This window comes from Ceraceosorus guamensis (assembly GCF_003144195.1).
Source record: "Ceraceosorus guamensis strain MCA 4658 unplaced genomic scaffold IE81scaffold_4, whole genome shotgun sequence".
Taxonomy (NCBI): Eukaryota; Fungi; Basidiomycota; class Exobasidiomycetes; order Ceraceosorales; family Ceraceosoraceae; genus Ceraceosorus; species Ceraceosorus guamensis.
In genome coordinates, this window is record NW_020289999.1 from 411,611 (window position 1) to 425,889 (window position 14,279).

Genomic DNA, 14,279 nt, shown 5'->3' on the forward strand with positions numbered 1-14,279 from the left:
CTGTTGTCGCCTCCACAACGAAGTCACGAAAGGTGAGTGAATCTGGGAATGCGCAACCAACCCGTCCATCACGATCACCGATGTTGACACGACTCTCAAGCTGATACGCGGCCCGCTGCTTTGACCTATCACCTGCTCCCAGGTGGCAAGCATCGAACCCGCTGGCCCTCCCTCGCAGGCCCGTTGGAAGCTCAAGAGATCGTCACGACAAACTTGCACAGCCACGGTCACCCTACCTTCAGACGCGACACCAGACTGCAGCTGGATCGCTGTCGGTTTATTTGAGCGTCTAAAGCGGCCAGGCATGATGCAACCGAGGCGTGGAGAGCGCCATCCTCCGTCAGCGTGGACTTATGAGCCCAAACATCGTCGCAATTACAGAGGTGAGTGGACGTAGGCCAGCGGAGCGGGTCGCCATGCAGGCGCGTATTCCCAAGCCCTGCCCCTCTACTGCTCTTGATAGCTTGACTCATCCAGCGTAGTATCGCTCTGTCGCCCATCATGCAGGCTACGTTCCGGATCCCGGAGACGAGGTGGCGCACGTGCCCGCTGGCATCTCACCAGATCAGCTATGGGAAGGCTTCATTTCGCAGAGGAGACCATGCGTCATCGATGGGCCTATCCAGGATGCCGAATTCAAAGCTGTCGATTGGGTGAGTAGGCGCCCAACCGCACCACGCCGCCCAGCACGGAGGACGACGGGCGATGCTGACATCGCAAGGCCTGTCCATCACAGACTGACTTGGACAGACTCAAGCAGAGAGCTGGGTCCAGCAGAGTCAAGATTGAGCCCATCCATCCTTCCGGCAGATTCGGCACCGCGATGGAGAGACAAAAGGTGCCGTTTGGATTGTACCTGGACATGATGCAGGACCCGGAGCTAGCAGGCAGCTACTATCTCACCACCCAGTACGAGAGCGAAGATGGCGAGGATAGCCAGGACGAGGAGGATGAGGCAAGCCGAGAGGCAGTAGAGGATGCAACGCGATTGCTAGGAGCAAAGTCTAGCAATGATGAGCGAGCCGGCAGGCTCAAACGGCCCAGGTCGGCCAGTGCTGAGTCAGAGCGTGATAGTGATGTCGACCATCGGCCGACCAAAGTGCGCAATCGCACAGATTCTGTCCCCGCCAGGCGGACATCGCACACCTCAGCTTCGTCAGCACTTCAGACCTTGTCACCTGCCTCCGAGACCTCGTCGAGCTCAAGCTCGTCTGCGCCGACCTCTTACACTGCGGATGAATCCGTCGAAGACTTGGATCCGCCCTTGCCACCTCCAATGTCCGCACTGGCCGGTGGTCTACCACTGCCTGTACCCAAGATCTTGGGAGGGCTGGTCTTGCAGCAGTGCAACATGTGGATGGGCGCTTGTACTAAGCCAAAAAGTTCTGGGCTGCATCATGACCATCACGATAATCTCTACATGCTAGTGAGTCGAACACGCGCAACACGACCGCTATAATGCTGCATGCTTGATGCAGGCTTGCTGATGCGAGTCTTGGCCGCCGGCAGCTCTCGGGTAGGAAGCGCTTTTTGCTCTGGCCACCTATTGCACACTTTTGGCTGCAACCAAGGGGTCGCCTAGAGGGCATGCACCAGAACGGTCTGTTGACATACGTGCCTCGCGGCGAGCTGCCAAGCTGGCATGCTGCCTCCAACAGACAACAGCTTCGCGCTGATGGCTTGCCAGAAGCGGAATCTGCTCACTGGAGGATCAAAGCGCGTGAAAGAGCGCTTGAAGAGGCAAATGACAGAGCAGCGCAATTGTCTGGCGAAGCGCACAGACCGGCGAGCAGACGCAAGGGAAAGGGCAAACAGACCCCTGAGCAGGTATTGGCGATGGAGCGACTTGCTGCTGCGAGGTTGCATCAGGAGTACATTCGACATCTAGAAAGCGGCGACAGCTTTGTGAGCAGAGAGGATGAGAGGGACATGGAAAGCGATCTGGAGGAAGACGAGGTGGTTTCGCAGATTATATCGCCGACGGTCGCTAGGCGGGCCTTGGCAGCGCGTGCTGACGCGGAACTGGATGATGCAAGTGATGACGACGGAGGAGAGCACCTACTTGCGCAAGCTGCGCGTCTCGGAGCGCAAGAGAATATCGAGAAGATGCACTACGACGCAATAGCCGTCCCTTTCATTGCGCATGCTCTGGCACCAGCGGAGGAGCGCATTGGTCTGCCTCCTCTTATCCCACAGGAGGTCAGAAAATCGGACGGGACACGAGACGACTCTTCAGATATATCAGACGCATCGATAGATCAACGAGAGCTCAACGCAGCCTTCTTGGAACCGTTGCTCGAAGCAGTTCGTCGCGCTGGCAACAATGCTTTGGATCTTGACACTGCAATGATAGCCATTAGACAAGGCTATCAAGCAGTAGGACTCAGTGCCGAGGGGCTTGCGCTAGAGGACGTCAGCGACGAGTCGGGATCGGATGACGGCGCCTCCCAGATGTCTGAACGTAGGCGCTGCCGCTCCTCGCCACTCCGCATTCCGCCGGGCATGCTTCCAGGCGGGCTATTAGGGCGACCCGATGGGACTGGTGGCGATGAAGAACACGAATTTGAGGAGTATGACGACTATCTCGCTGAGGCACAAGAAACCGTCCATCCACGAGACATTGAAGCCATGCTTGGAAGGGAGCTAGGCTCGGGACCTGAGCAGGGCCTCCTCGATGCGGACGACTTAGATGATACAGCGCTCGAGCAAGCGCTGTTTGCGGAAGTGCAAGCTCGCCCTGAACGACGCGAAGCTCTCGTTGCCAGAATACACGAGATAGCCACCGAGCAATCGGCGAGTGTTGCTGAGTCCCGTTCAGATCCAGGAAGCTCGGAAGGGGAAAGTGAGGAGTCTGAGATAGGCTATGACATCGCAGAAGAAGGGGATGATGAAGGTGCTGTGTTGGGCATAGCGTCAGAGCAGCAAGACGCGATCAGGGAGCAGCACCTTGTCCAGCAGCTCAAGTATGGGCTTGCGAAGTCCGACTTTGCTTTCCTGGACGAGGTCATGGACGATGCGCAAGCTTTCTGCATTGCACGGACTTCTGCGCGGCTGCCTATTACGGACGATCTGCGTATCTTGGTTGCTGCGGTGCTGCAGATAGGCGCGATGGCGGATGCCACTGATGAAGACGAAAGGGGGGCAGAGACTACATCCGAAGCGTCTGCCGAGTCAGACGACGACTTGCGAAATGGACCCAACAGCTTCAGCTCTATAGATCCGGGCGCTCTTCACGCATACTTTGGAATTCCCGATGACCCAAAGGGAGTAGTCTCACCTTCAAACGTACCTCCTGAGGCGCTGGGTCCAAGAGCTGGCTGTCCGGCCCCCCTCGTTGTCGACTTGAAGCCAGGTCAGATGCTATATCTGCCCGTCAGCTGGTGGCATGAAGTTACAAGCTGGTCTGACGAGGTATCAAACGAGTCGACAGACGCGCCGAGTGGAGATGGCCAGGATGACGAACGACGCATCGTGCCGCATCAAGCCGTCTCATGGTGGGTTCATCCCCCTACTGCACTGAAAGAAGGGATCGCTATGCCACCTCTTTGGACCGACGAGACGCAAGATGCAGGCGCTACAGATCACAAGGAGGCGGACGGCAAGGCCACCGGTGGTGCGGGATCTGCAGGAGCGGCACAAGCTAGCAATGCGCCATCACCTGCAAGCAGGACGGTCGGGACTTCAGCACAACCATATGTGGACTTTGAAGTGTGGGATGAGATCAGACGAGCCGTAAATGCCCTCATCAAGAAATCTCGCGCAGACGCCGAAAGAGAGGCGATCAGGGCGAAAGCGGAAGACGAAGAAGACGTTGTGTTCTAGCTTTGTTGACATGTTTCGCCATTTTTTGCTGCCTGAAGCGATGTCACTTTCCATTCCATGCACAATGTCTTCGACAAGGCAGTCCGCATCAAATTGCAAGCCCGACGTGTTACCAGTGTTGTTACAGATGAGAGACGTGGGCGACTAAGATGCAGTAGGAGGAACTACGTCTCGATGCCATCGATCCACGACTTGAGCTGCGAGGGACGTTTGCAAGTGTTCACAACGTTAGAGAGCCAGATCGGGCAACACCTTACGGGGGCATCGCCGCTTCGCACTCACAATGACTTCGCGTAATGCCTCGCCAAGCGAGCTCACCGAACGGCTCCTCTTCGCCACCCCACAAATCTCCTCGTGGGACGTCGCTCTTGACGTCGTCGCCGCCTCTGGCTGCTTTGGCAGCTTCGAAAGCGGCTCTGAACTGAGGAGAGAGCGAGTCTAGAGGTAGCGGTCGTACTACTTTGGATAGCGCGGGCATGCTGAAGAAGGGAGCCTTTTGAACGTGTATCAAAAGGGCCTGGTCAGTCATCGCTTGAATCAAGTATGTATCCATCTCGAAGAGCGCAGCACTCACCGAGAGGCGTTCGCCCACGGTGGGATCTGCGAAGACGCGATGGGTCGCTGCTACTAGAAGCCCTCGCGTCACTCGCTCGATCTGTTGACCGGCATTCACGATGATTGCGCCAGTCCTGTGCGGCACGTCCACCCAGTCTCCCGATGCTAGTTGGACTTGCAGTCCTTTGGCTGGCATCGTGGCGAGCAGAGTTAACCAGCCTCCGTCTTTGTGCGCTCCTGCGACGGTGCAGGGGTGGCAGCATGTGAGCACAGACCGTTCCCACAGGGCAGATTTGCGAAACACGACTTCGAAACTGAGATGGCGCTCACCTACTCCCTGATCACCGCCGCCTCGGGCATTTGGATACCTGATGGTCTTCATTCTGAAGTACGAATCGTCCTGCTCGCTCTTCATGAACTGGTGCAGAGCATTCTGTGGCGCTCCGAGGGCAAGCTCGAGAGCGGTTGTGAGCTGATCGGACAGCTCTTGAGCTCTCCTCGTGTACTGCAGGATGACGGACTGATGGCCAGGAAGGACGTGGTCTGGGAGGAACTGATTGGGGCCCAACAGGCGATGAGGCGCAAACTCCGCCTTGGGTCTACCTTCAACCTGAGGTCCATAGTCGATCTGGTCTCTCTGATCCGCTTTGCCCTGCGTTTGCTCCTCATACAGGGGAGAGTAGCCCCTAAAGTGCGGCGAGTCCACCATGAGGATCTGACTCCGTTCTGATTCGGGCGACGCGAAGACGGCTGCCGTTACGCGGAAAAGCTCTTCCCTGAGCGACTCGAGGGGAGAGCCGTCGAGGTAGAAGAAACCAGTGCTGGTCATGCACCGTCTCAGAGATGCCAGGAACACCTCCCTCCTGCTTTCGCTTGTTGCTGCACTGCTGCTGGAGCTACTGCTGCCAGCGCTCCAGTCTGACCAGTGCAGAATGTGAGAACCATCATCATGCGTCTCGAGCGAGCCGGTCGAGAACCAATTCGGCTTCTTTGGCGCTGCGCCGCTTGCTGTAGTGTGCGCAATGGCGCTGCTGAGCTCTGCAACAGGTGCCATGATTGTGGATGTCGATGACAATTGGCTGAAGTAATCGGCTGACAACAATCGTGAATGTTGACAAGAAAGACTTGAGGATCTTGAGGAGCAAAGGGCAAGATTTACCTCAGTGAGCCAGACTGTTGCCTGCGTGAGGCAAAGGGTGCTCATGAGGGGACGTGAGTCTGGCACGCATATGTACGCGCTCCATGCCGGGCGCAGACATTGGCGTAAGGTGGAGGTGAATGGCGTGCTATCACGTGCACGCTCAACTTTCTCGCCGCAGGTGTATGCTCATGGTCAACAGCATCGTCTGACTACTCGCTCATGCCTCTTCGCTTCCTCATGCCCTCCAGCAAGTGCCGAACATTCGACAAGAGTGTATGAATCAAGTATCCACCAATCATAGCTGCGCCGCCGCAAAGGGCTTTCGTTGCCGTGGTGCGCAAGCTGATAGCCGAGGTCGCATGAATGAGGTCTTGTAGGAATGCGGCCGTGGCCAGAGAGTCGGTCCTCACAGACGTCACCACTGCTCGTCAGAAATCGTAGCTGAGAAGAGAGCCCCAGCGTTCGTGACTGCAAGCGCTGTCTGTCAACACTGGCCTTCCAGATTGCTCACATTCGCCTGCGCTCCGTGGCGCTAGGGACCAAGTTCCTCTCGACTTGGGTGTACAACACGTCTACCAAGCTCGGCTGCGACCCAACAATCCCCAATCGACCTTGCTCTCGCTTCCCCTGTCACGAACGAGATGCAGCGTTCAGAAGTCTTCAAGGCAACAGCTGGGTCGTGTCGCGTCGTTGCCGATACGAGGGCCACTTATCAACAAGCCGCGATCGAGTCGGCACCTCGTGACGCTTTCGTCTCTCCTACAGTGCTGCTCACACTCTCTGTGACGATCCTTCATCCGCCCAGAGCGCACCGTCGAAGGGCTCGTGCGGCTGCAGACAACGAGGCGTATGATGCTCAAGAGCTCGAGCGGGATACCTTGGAAGCCGGCCCTCGTGTAGAAGCGCTGTCAGCGTCTGAGCTTGGACCAAGCGGCATTGTGCGAGCGATCAAAGTCTACATCGAGCATGTACGTCGCACACAAGCCCGTTGACGGGCACCTTCTAACGTGAAATGATTGCCCCTGGCAGAATGCAGCGGCACTCTGCCTTCGACCATCCGTGGAGCTGGTGCAGGATGAGCCTGGAGACGTGTCCGCGCTACGTCGTCAGGGTTGTGACAAGGCCCGGGCAGTGACGTGTGCGTCTGCGCTTACATCGCCTTCGCTGGCACTCCTATTGACAGTGCCCGGTCGCCTCTCCTTAGTGAAGCTCAGCTCGGCAGCACCACAGTGGGCAAGCGACACAACACAGAGCTTCCTCACGTCAGCCGACACGCATATTACGTGGAACGGACCACGACGAAGGAGACCTGATCGAGGTGAGCGGGCTACGTAACGCTGGCTACAAACAGGCATGCTCACCTTGCTGTGGTTGAAGACCTGAAGCAGAGCCTTTGCCGGCCCACGCTGGGCCCAGTGGACGCAAGCGCAATTCATAGACTGCTCGAGCAGGTGCTGCTTCGTTTCGTGTCGGCTTGTCCGAGTGGCAGATTTTGCGCGCCGTACATTGAGGTGAGAGTGCCGGGCGTTCGGTAGGTGCGAGGCTTGAAGGCTAAGACCGTCTTTGCCTACCCTCAGCGGCTCGAGACTGTCTTGCCTGCACTGTCATTCGTCGCGACACCATTCGATCGCTTGGTAGCCAAGGCTAAGGAGCGCAACGAGGATGGACCTCTGTTCCGAGCAATTGCCGTAAGCACGCATCGCCTCCAACGAGGAGTGCTGAAGACTAACCTGTCATGGTCCATGGTCAGACTCTTAAACAGAACTTGCCGCAAGCGTTCCAGTCTAATGGTGGTCGATCAGCAACCATTCGCGTTCTGCAGCCTGTTCGTGCAGAAGTGCCCTTCAAACGAACACGCTCACAAGACGCCGGCTCGCGTCATCCAAAGCTCCTTCTCCGCCGAGTGGCCACATGCAGAGCTTTTCGTCAGACACGCACTGTTCGACGTCCGGCTACGTCACGCAGCCGTTCTAGAGCTCCTCCCAGCTTGGCGCTTGCAGTCATACCTCGCCGTGACTCGGCAGCTGCCATTCGCAATGGTCTGTTGGCAGCTTTGCGTAAGAGAGATCATCAAGCCTTTCCGCCGAGCTCTTTCCATGTGAGTAGGCGGTCCTGCATTTCCCACACGTGGTACGTGTACGAATTGATGCAGGCAGATCGACCCGCATACCTCCTTTCAAGCTTCGTTTGCGCCGCCCGAGACTTGGCAGCGAACCATCAGTGCGCTCGTCACCTCCGGTCGCGCAACATCAGGAACAGGACGGAGGAGATATCGTCGATGACCTGCACTCAAAACAGGCACCCTCACATCAAAATATCGTCCCAAACGAGCCCGTTCGAGTTCGACAGACACAGTGTAGCTCGGAGGATGCAGATGCAGATGCCTTGCCAGATCGATTGGAGCCCCTGCCAACCCGACGTCGAGGACGAGAGCCCGAAACCAGGATCAACAATCGCGACGGCGCAGCCTTCACAGGTACGAGCACCAATGGAGATTTGGATTTGACTTTCAGGGAGACGAATACAAACGTATCGCTGCCTTGCGCAGCAGCGTATGCCTCAGGCCAACTTGTAGCTTCGCCCGAAGCTGAGGCTGACGATCAGGAGGACACTGTGCTTCTTGTGGAGATCGAGCTTGACGAAGACCAGCTCAGTCAGTGCTATCCACCAGCCGTGGATTCGGCATGGGAGATAAATTTGACAAATGCCGAACAGGCGGAGGTCAAAGACACCATCTTGCACATCTATGCTGACGATGACGACATCGACTACGATGCGCATGGATTACATCTTCAGGATCCTCGGTGCGAGGGAAGTACAGAGGATGGGGAATGCGAAAGCGAGGAGGTTGCGATGGACATCGGCGAGCTTGATGGGTCAATCGATCTGCTCGATGAGTGTATCTTGCTACTGATGGACGAGTAAAGAATGAAGAGCGATCTCGCAGATCATCGAAGCTTGGACGGCGCGCTTTGATTGACAGCATGCGCGCACATCAGATTTGGCTGCGAGGTGCCTTCGCAATCATATCCCCTATTCTTTGGTGTGCCGGATGTGCGGCAGAAGTCAATTTGACATATGTTGAAAGCGAATCACCCTTTCCCTTCACATTTTATGGAGAGGGCGAGCGAGGGTCTCTGGTGGACGCAGAAGCCGTCGAACCTCTGCGATGACGTTTGCGATCAGGTGGAGCACTTCGACTGGATGAGCGTGAGCGCGAGGAATCGCTATCGAAGCTTCTCGAGCGTCGTCTAGGCTCGACGTAAGGAGATCTGGAGTACGAACGATCTCTGCCAGATCGCAGAGACGCCGATCGACGATCGTTTCTTTTTCGTTCGGGACTGCGACTGACTGAGCGAGATCGACTGGATGTTGATGAAAACGATCCGGACTCGGATCTTGAGCCAGATCGAGACCGAGATCGACCAGGGGTGCTCATACTCTCATAAGAGCTCCTTCTTCGCCTTTTGCTCCTCGACTGCTGCCTTGCCGAATCCGAATCAGAGTCGCTGGAGTCTGAACTTCGAGATCGGCTGGATAGGGATGCGGATCTCCTGCGCGACTTTCTTTTGCTCGATCGATCGCGTGAGAAAGAGGATCTGGATGAGGATGAAGAGTGAGAAGATGAACCTGATGAAGAGACGGAGCTGGAACGAGCTCTCCTGGATTTGCGCGGTGGAGGGGTGGTCGAACGCTCCTTGGCTGGATCAGCACGCGCACGAGCTGCGGCTCTTGCGGCCAGAATGGCATCCGCAGTGCCCGAGCTGTGTGCATCGCGGAGAGAAAAAGGGAGCGCATTCAGTCAGCTCTTGGATTCCTGTAGCATTGTGACATCCTTCAAACCACTTACGGATTTGCTTCTGGAGGGGGTTTCACGTCGGCCGTGCTTCTGAGCTTCTTTTGAATCTTGGGATCCAGAAACGCTTGAGACCTCGTAGGTCTTGCTATGTAAGGTCTTGCATTCTTGCACTCGAACGTGGCTGTGAGACGGTCGAGAGAGTCATTGGGAAGAGGGATACCGCGAAGGTGTTATTTCTGCCCCTCGAACCTGCACTTCTGATGTACGCGGATGATCCCTCGCACCACGACGATGCAAAGCAAAGACTCACCGTGACCAGGCTGAAGACACTTTTGACACTTCCTTCCCGCTGTGCTTCCACTTCCACCGCTGCTGCTGCCTCCTCCGCCCGCCTTACTACCGATCCTGGAAGGAAACATGGCACATGTAGAGCAGCAGTAAAGTCACAGTGATAGGCGTGCTTTCTTCCGACGGCACGTCTGGCTGATACTTCAAAAGACTGTCGTTCTCTGCTGAAGATTCGCAGGGATGGGCGAGGAGCACTTGTGTATGGAAGGCCTTTTTGGTGTTTGAGAAGAGTATGACCAATCAAGCTTAGCTCGTGTTGGGCGATCGCGTCGCAGATCGAGTCGTGACTTCACGATTCACGATTGTGATTGGTGATTGGAATTCACGATCAGGATTCAAATTCTGGTTGAACCTGAGTCAAGACAGCAAGAGTCGCGTGACGATTCGTGATGTCGAAGCGCGCGCTCGCGCTCGCGCAGCCCGACTCCACATGCAATCACATCACGTGAAGCAAGTCACGCGAAGCTGCTCCCTCGCGATCCATCCACCTCCTGATGCATCTCGCAGCTGGGCATGTGGCGGTGGAGGCTACTCCCACCCGCGTCCAGCGCCTCATAGTAGTGATAGCATAGATTATCCTACCGGGTCGAAGCGCGCGCAACTTTGATTCGATTTATCATCACCTGTCCGCAGTCGACAGAACGAGAGTCAAGGCCTCTGCTGGCTGATGAAAGCAGGCGGAGCAAGCTGTCACTAAGCACTCGGTACTGTGAAGAGCACAAGCACCATTGCATCGACTCGGACACGCGCGGAAGATGTTGGCGTATCATGGCAGGCTCAGCGTGAGCATCGTCTTGTTCGCGGTGCTGAGTGCGCTCCAAGTTCGTCTGGCAATGTCGACGAGCGCCAGCTCCTGCGCATCCGATGCCGAGTTCACCGTCATCGGGGCATCGTCAGGTCACATCTATCGCGACCCGCCATCCCTGCCCACCTCTCGAGCTCATCGGGTGGCCATCATAGGAGCGGGCCCCGGTGGCACATCAGCAGCGTACTTTTTGTCAAAGGCAAACCAGCGCCTCCGTCGAGATGGCAAAGAAGAACAAGGCTTTGAGATTGATGTGTACGAGAGGAATAGAGTGGGCGGTAGAACTAGCGTGGTCAAGGCTTGGGCTGACCAAGAGGGTCCTATCCAGCCTGATGTGGGCATCAGCTTGGAGGATCAGGATGCACTGCCGCAGTACATCGAGCTGGGCGCCAGTATCTTTGCCGACGTCAATCGCAATCTCAAACGCAGCGCAAAGGTGAGTCTCGCCGCTTGGGTCATCATTCTGCGGCACAGGGTTCGAACACACCGCCTCCCCTCTTCGACTAGTCATTTGGCTTGCATGCGAACGCCTCTCTGGGAGAGCCGGACGGATTGATGGGCATCTGGGACGGGCAGCAGTTCGTCATCGAAGGCCTGGATGACGGCTGGTGGAACTCTGCCCGCATGCTCTGGAGGTATGGCTACAGCCCCGTCACGACCAAGAAGATGTGAGTGGAGAGCAGAGGTCAGCCTTTTGATTCACTTGCACGATCGCTGCGTGTCCGGACTTCACTCTCATGACTGCCGCTTCGCCCATCTGCGCATGCCGTAGCGTCGGCAAACTCGTCAGCCGCTTCTTGCGCCTGTACGATCCTGTGTATCTCCACAAGCCTGGCGCACAACAGCGCACGCAGCCGAATTCGACCGTCAGCGGGTTTCCTTGGAGCAACTTGCAATCGCTGAGCGATGCATTGGGCTTGACTGATTTGGTGGCGGATAATGCAGGTGACAATCTCTACGCTCAAGGGGTGAGCAAGCTCTTTGTAAGTGTCAGGAGTCCTACGACGACTGAGAAGCTTTGGGAAGATCTGACATGGCTCCTGCGTACAAATCGTGGCTGCACTGGTCAACAGGTCGAGGAAGTCGTAGAAGCCGCCACGCTGGTCAACTATGGCCAAGAGATCTACTCGATTCACGCATTGGGAGGTGGAGTGTCTCTCGCAGCGTCAGGAGCGACTGGCATCATGGGAGGAAATTACCAAATCTTTTCGGAAATGTTAAAGCGCAGCTCGTCGAGATTACGCCTGGGAGCGTCGGGGGAAGTGACGGGAATAGTCAAATTTGGAAGTCTGGCCGAAGTGGTCGACGCTGGGTACCTATCGTCGACTCAAGCTGAGAAGCACTCCAAGTGGATCCAGGAGGCTGGGACCAAGTGGTGGGTCGGCACCAAGACGGGAGGAGGAGGACTCTATGATAGCGTCTTCATCGCTACGCCTTGGCACAATGCAGACATCTCTCTGATCAACACTCACGCGACCATTCCAACGCCGCCGTATGTGCACCTGCACGTAACGCTGCTCATCACAAACGCAAGTCACCCGAATCCTGCCTACTTTGGAAGAGGAAAGAGCGATGCGGTACCTACGAGCATCCTGACTACGCACGCAGCGGTTCGTAAGGCGCAGAAGCAGAACAAGGAGAAGCAAGACGAGAACAACTTCTCCGGTAGCTACTTACACTTGGTGGATGATGCTGGCCTCGCTTGGCCATTGCGCATCTACAGATACGCCAGGTCATTCTTTGCTGGCTTGATACTCGGTTGGTGGCCTGGTGGCGATGATAAAGATAGTGGACTGCTACTCGAGGTGACTTATCGTTGCGCAAATCCTTCCTTTGGGGGGCACCACAAAAGGTTGCTGACTCTTTCGCCACATGCCCCGTGCAGTTCAACAGCCTTTCGTACCTCAAGAAACTGCCAGAGCGCAGATTGGCTGACGGAACGTTGACGGGTGAAGAACATATCGTCAAGGTGCGACCAAGCTCAATGTTTGCCATGAACGCACTGTATCAGGGAGCGCCTGATTGATGATAGTCCAATTTTGACAAGCAGATCTTTTCCAAAGCTGCGCTCAACGACACGCAGCTGGAATCCATCATGGGTGCCAACAATCTTCGTTGGGTGTTCCGGAAACAATGGGACGCTTATCCGGAGCTACGTCCTACGCGCGACTTTCCACCTCTACAAGTGGATGAAGGAGGTCTGTATTTTTTGAATTCTTTCGAGACCCTCATCAGTACGATGGAGACGTCAACTGTGAGCGCCAGGAACGCGGTCGCGCTCCTCCTGCAAAAGACGTTTGGATGGGACTTTGTGCATGGCGGGAAGAAGTGCGATTGGCAGAAGGGTGATCAGGAATTGACGAGCGACACGAATAGCCGAAGGAAGGAGGACGACGATCAAGAGGCGTGGGCTGGATGGGGTTGCAACAGCGGCTGAGACTATCTGCACAGCCTCGCAGTGACCCCGACGACCTCTGCTGTTTGCCCGAGCCGCTCCGACTGCGCCTTCCGCGCGTCGCCGATCTCTTCTCCTTTTTGTACCATAAAGATCAGCGGATTCTTGGACTGTTTTCATTCGACGAGCGATGAGCAATCCAGCGCCGTGACGGCATCTCTTCGATTCTGCTGCTGTCTCTTCTGATGATCGTCGGCATGGCTTGCAGCTTACGCGTCGTGATCACGAACAATCACGAATCGTAAATCAAAATGTGAATTGTGAATATCAATGTTGCTTGTCGCGCGCCAAACAAGGGAAATGTTTCGAGCAGCGCGCTGAGTTGCTTAATTGCTAATGCGCACATGCAATTAGCCGTTCAAACCAGCAGAGGTCGTGGCTGTGCACAGTCGCCACGCCTCGCGGTGGAGGCAGATTTTGAACACTCGGCGTCCCTCATCTGGATGGTGAATGTCTGGTGCGCGGGTCACCGCGTCCCACCCAGCAGCATTTCCGCATGACAGCATCAGCTTCCCCATGTCGGATGGCCTCTCTTCAGTCTTTCTGTGATGCGCTAGGCAGCGCGGCTTTCGGGTCAACATGGGCCTTCGCGTTGCCAGCAGTCGCGAGGCTTCCTGCGTCAAAGCCACGCAAGAAAGGTGGGGAGTGCCAGCAACCTCTCAAGCCAAACATGCATGTACAGTCGCTCTTCAGCGCGGAAGGTGTATATGTCCACTGTACACTACGCTACGCTATCTCAATCGCCTCCTCCATTGTATAGCTATAGGAACGTGATTCTGACAAGAGAGAAACGCAGGACAGGTCATGCGTGTGGGCGTGGGCAAAGCACGAATGTCAAAGATTCATAGCCATCAGCGCCGCCGACTGGTCAGCATGATGGTGGCTCACGTTGTGATGCGCGGCGTGCTGTGCTCAGGCGCGCCATCAAGCATCCTCATCACGGCGGCCCTGCTATCGCTATACATGGCTGCTCGCGTACTGTATGCTTCGCGATATGCGGTACCTGGTACTCGTTTGGACAGCTGAATCTATTGGATGGCCAATGTGAATGTGCGTGATGCTGATGAGCCTCGCAAGCCGAGGCGCGGGTGCGAAGGCTGCAGAAAGATGAGTGCACGGCATCTGCATGCATGAGCTGCTGCTCATGCTGCTGCTCATGCTGCCGGGCGGACTTGCACGCAGCAGCACGCGCGCACGCGTATAGCCGCGCGCCTGCTGAGCCGTGCGCAGGTGCTGCTGGTTGCCGCTGCTGCATGCTGCTGGCTATACACACCCAGCATGGCTGCAGCGCAGCGCAGGAGAAAAGACAAGACGTACACGCGAGCGAGCTGCAAGCAGGCGGGCGGGCCGCGTG

General features: G+C 56.4%; 5 protein-coding genes across 5 annotated transcripts; 4 read left to right on the plus strand and 1 right to left on the minus strand.

Moving 5' to 3' along the window:
* The first annotated feature begins 62 nt into the window (after nt 1-62).
* Nucleotides 63-4,161, plus strand: IE81DRAFT_319987 (hypothetical protein). The gene is made up of 4 exons (XM_025512886.1): nt 63-383; nt 508-653; nt 737-1,426; nt 1,510-4,161. Exons 1-4 carry the CDS (start codon nt 308-310, stop codon nt 3,820-3,822), a joined length of 3,225 nt encoding a protein of 1,074 aa, XP_025372846.1. The 5' UTR covers nt 63-307; the 3' UTR covers nt 3,823-4,161.
* IE81DRAFT_319988 (Clavaminate synthase-like protein) lies at nt 3,884-5,566 on the minus strand. Its single transcript, XM_025512887.1, has 4 exons — nt 4,708-5,566; nt 4,397-4,614; nt 4,105-4,315; nt 3,884-4,019 (listed from the first exon to the last, which is right to left on the minus strand). The coding sequence occupies exons 1-4, from the start codon at nt 5,429-5,431 to the stop codon at nt 3,967-3,969; spliced, it is 1,206 nt and encodes a 401-aa protein (XP_025372847.1). The 5' UTR covers nt 5,432-5,566; the 3' UTR covers nt 3,884-3,966.
* A 423-nt stretch (nt 5,567-5,989) lies between these two features.
* Nucleotides 5,990-7,020, plus strand: IE81DRAFT_166106 (hypothetical protein). The gene is made up of 3 exons (XM_025510573.1): nt 5,990-6,486; nt 6,548-6,656; nt 6,723-7,020. The coding sequence occupies exons 1-3, from the start codon at nt 6,160-6,162 to the stop codon at nt 6,851-6,853; spliced, it is 567 nt and encodes a 188-aa protein (XP_025372848.1). The 5' UTR covers nt 5,990-6,159; the 3' UTR covers nt 6,854-7,020.
* IE81DRAFT_166107 (hypothetical protein) lies at nt 7,021-8,537 on the plus strand. Its single transcript, XM_025510574.1, has 3 exons — nt 7,021-7,029; nt 7,096-7,616; nt 7,700-8,537. The coding sequence occupies exons 2-3, from the start codon at nt 7,254-7,256 to the stop codon at nt 8,441-8,443; spliced, it is 1,107 nt and encodes a 368-aa protein (XP_025372849.1). The 5' UTR covers nt 7,021-7,029; nt 7,096-7,253; the 3' UTR covers nt 8,444-8,537.
* A 1,672-nt stretch (nt 8,538-10,209) lies between these two features.
* IE81DRAFT_319991 (hypothetical protein) lies at nt 10,210-13,172 on the plus strand. The gene is made up of 6 exons (XM_025512888.1): nt 10,210-10,906; nt 10,978-11,138; nt 11,243-11,453; nt 11,544-12,275; nt 12,356-12,439; nt 12,521-13,172. Exons 1-6 carry the CDS (start codon nt 10,421-10,423, stop codon nt 12,905-12,907), a joined length of 2,061 nt encoding a protein of 686 aa, XP_025372850.1. The 5' UTR covers nt 10,210-10,420; the 3' UTR covers nt 12,908-13,172.
* The last annotated feature ends 1,107 nt before the right edge of the window (nt 13,173-14,279 follow it).

Coding starts and splice junctions, on each gene's coding strand:
- IE81DRAFT_319991 (XM_025512888.1), top strand. CDS start 10,421: ATGTTGGCGTATCATGGCAGGCTCAGCGTGAGCATCGTCTTGTTCGCG. Junction 11,454..11,543: donor AAGGGGTGAGCAAGCTCTTT/GTAAGTGTCAGG, acceptor ACTGGTCAACAG/GTCGAGGAAGTCGTAGAAGC. Junction 12,276..12,355: donor ATAGTGGACTGCTACTCGAG/GTGACTTATCGT, acceptor TGCCCCGTGCAG/TTCAACAGCCTTTCGTACCT.
- IE81DRAFT_166107 (XM_025510574.1), top strand. CDS start 7,254: ATGGTCCATGGTCAGACTCTTAAACAGAACTTGCCGCAAGCGTTCCAG. Junction 7,617..7,699: donor TTCCGCCGAGCTCTTTCCAT/GTGAGTAGGCGG, acceptor CCTCCTTTCAAG/CTTCGTTTGCGCCGCCCGAG.
- IE81DRAFT_319987 (XM_025512886.1), top strand. CDS start 308: ATGCAACCGAGGCGTGGAGAGCGCCATCCTCCGTCAGCGTGGACTTAT. Junction 654..736: donor AATTCAAAGCTGTCGATTGG/GTGAGTAGGCGC, acceptor TGTCCATCACAG/ACTGACTTGGACAGACTCAA. Junction 1,427..1,509: donor ACGATAATCTCTACATGCTA/GTGAGTCGAACA, acceptor GGCCGCCGGCAG/CTCTCGGGTAGGAAGCGCTT.
- IE81DRAFT_166106 (XM_025510573.1), top strand. CDS start 6,160: ATGCAGCGTTCAGAAGTCTTCAAGGCAACAGCTGGGTCGTGTCGCGTC. Junction 6,487..6,547: donor TCAAAGTCTACATCGAGCAT/GTACGTCGCACA, acceptor TGCCCCTGGCAG/AATGCAGCGGCACTCTGCCT. Junction 6,657..6,722: donor CAAGGCCCGGGCAGTGACGT/GTGCGTCTGCGC, acceptor GCCTCTCCTTAG/TGAAGCTCAGCTCGGCAGCA.
- IE81DRAFT_319988 (XM_025512887.1), bottom strand. CDS start 5,431: ATGGCACCTGTTGCAGAGCTCAGCAGCGCCATTGCGCACACTACAGCA. Junction 4,316..4,396: donor CCGTGGGCGAACGCCTCTCG/GTGAGTGCTGCG, acceptor CACGTTCAAAAG/GCTCCCTTCTTCAGCATGCC. Junction 4,020..4,104: donor AGGCATTACGCGAAGTCATT/GTGAGTGCGAAG, acceptor CGTCCCTCGCAG/CTCAAGTCGTGGATCGATGG.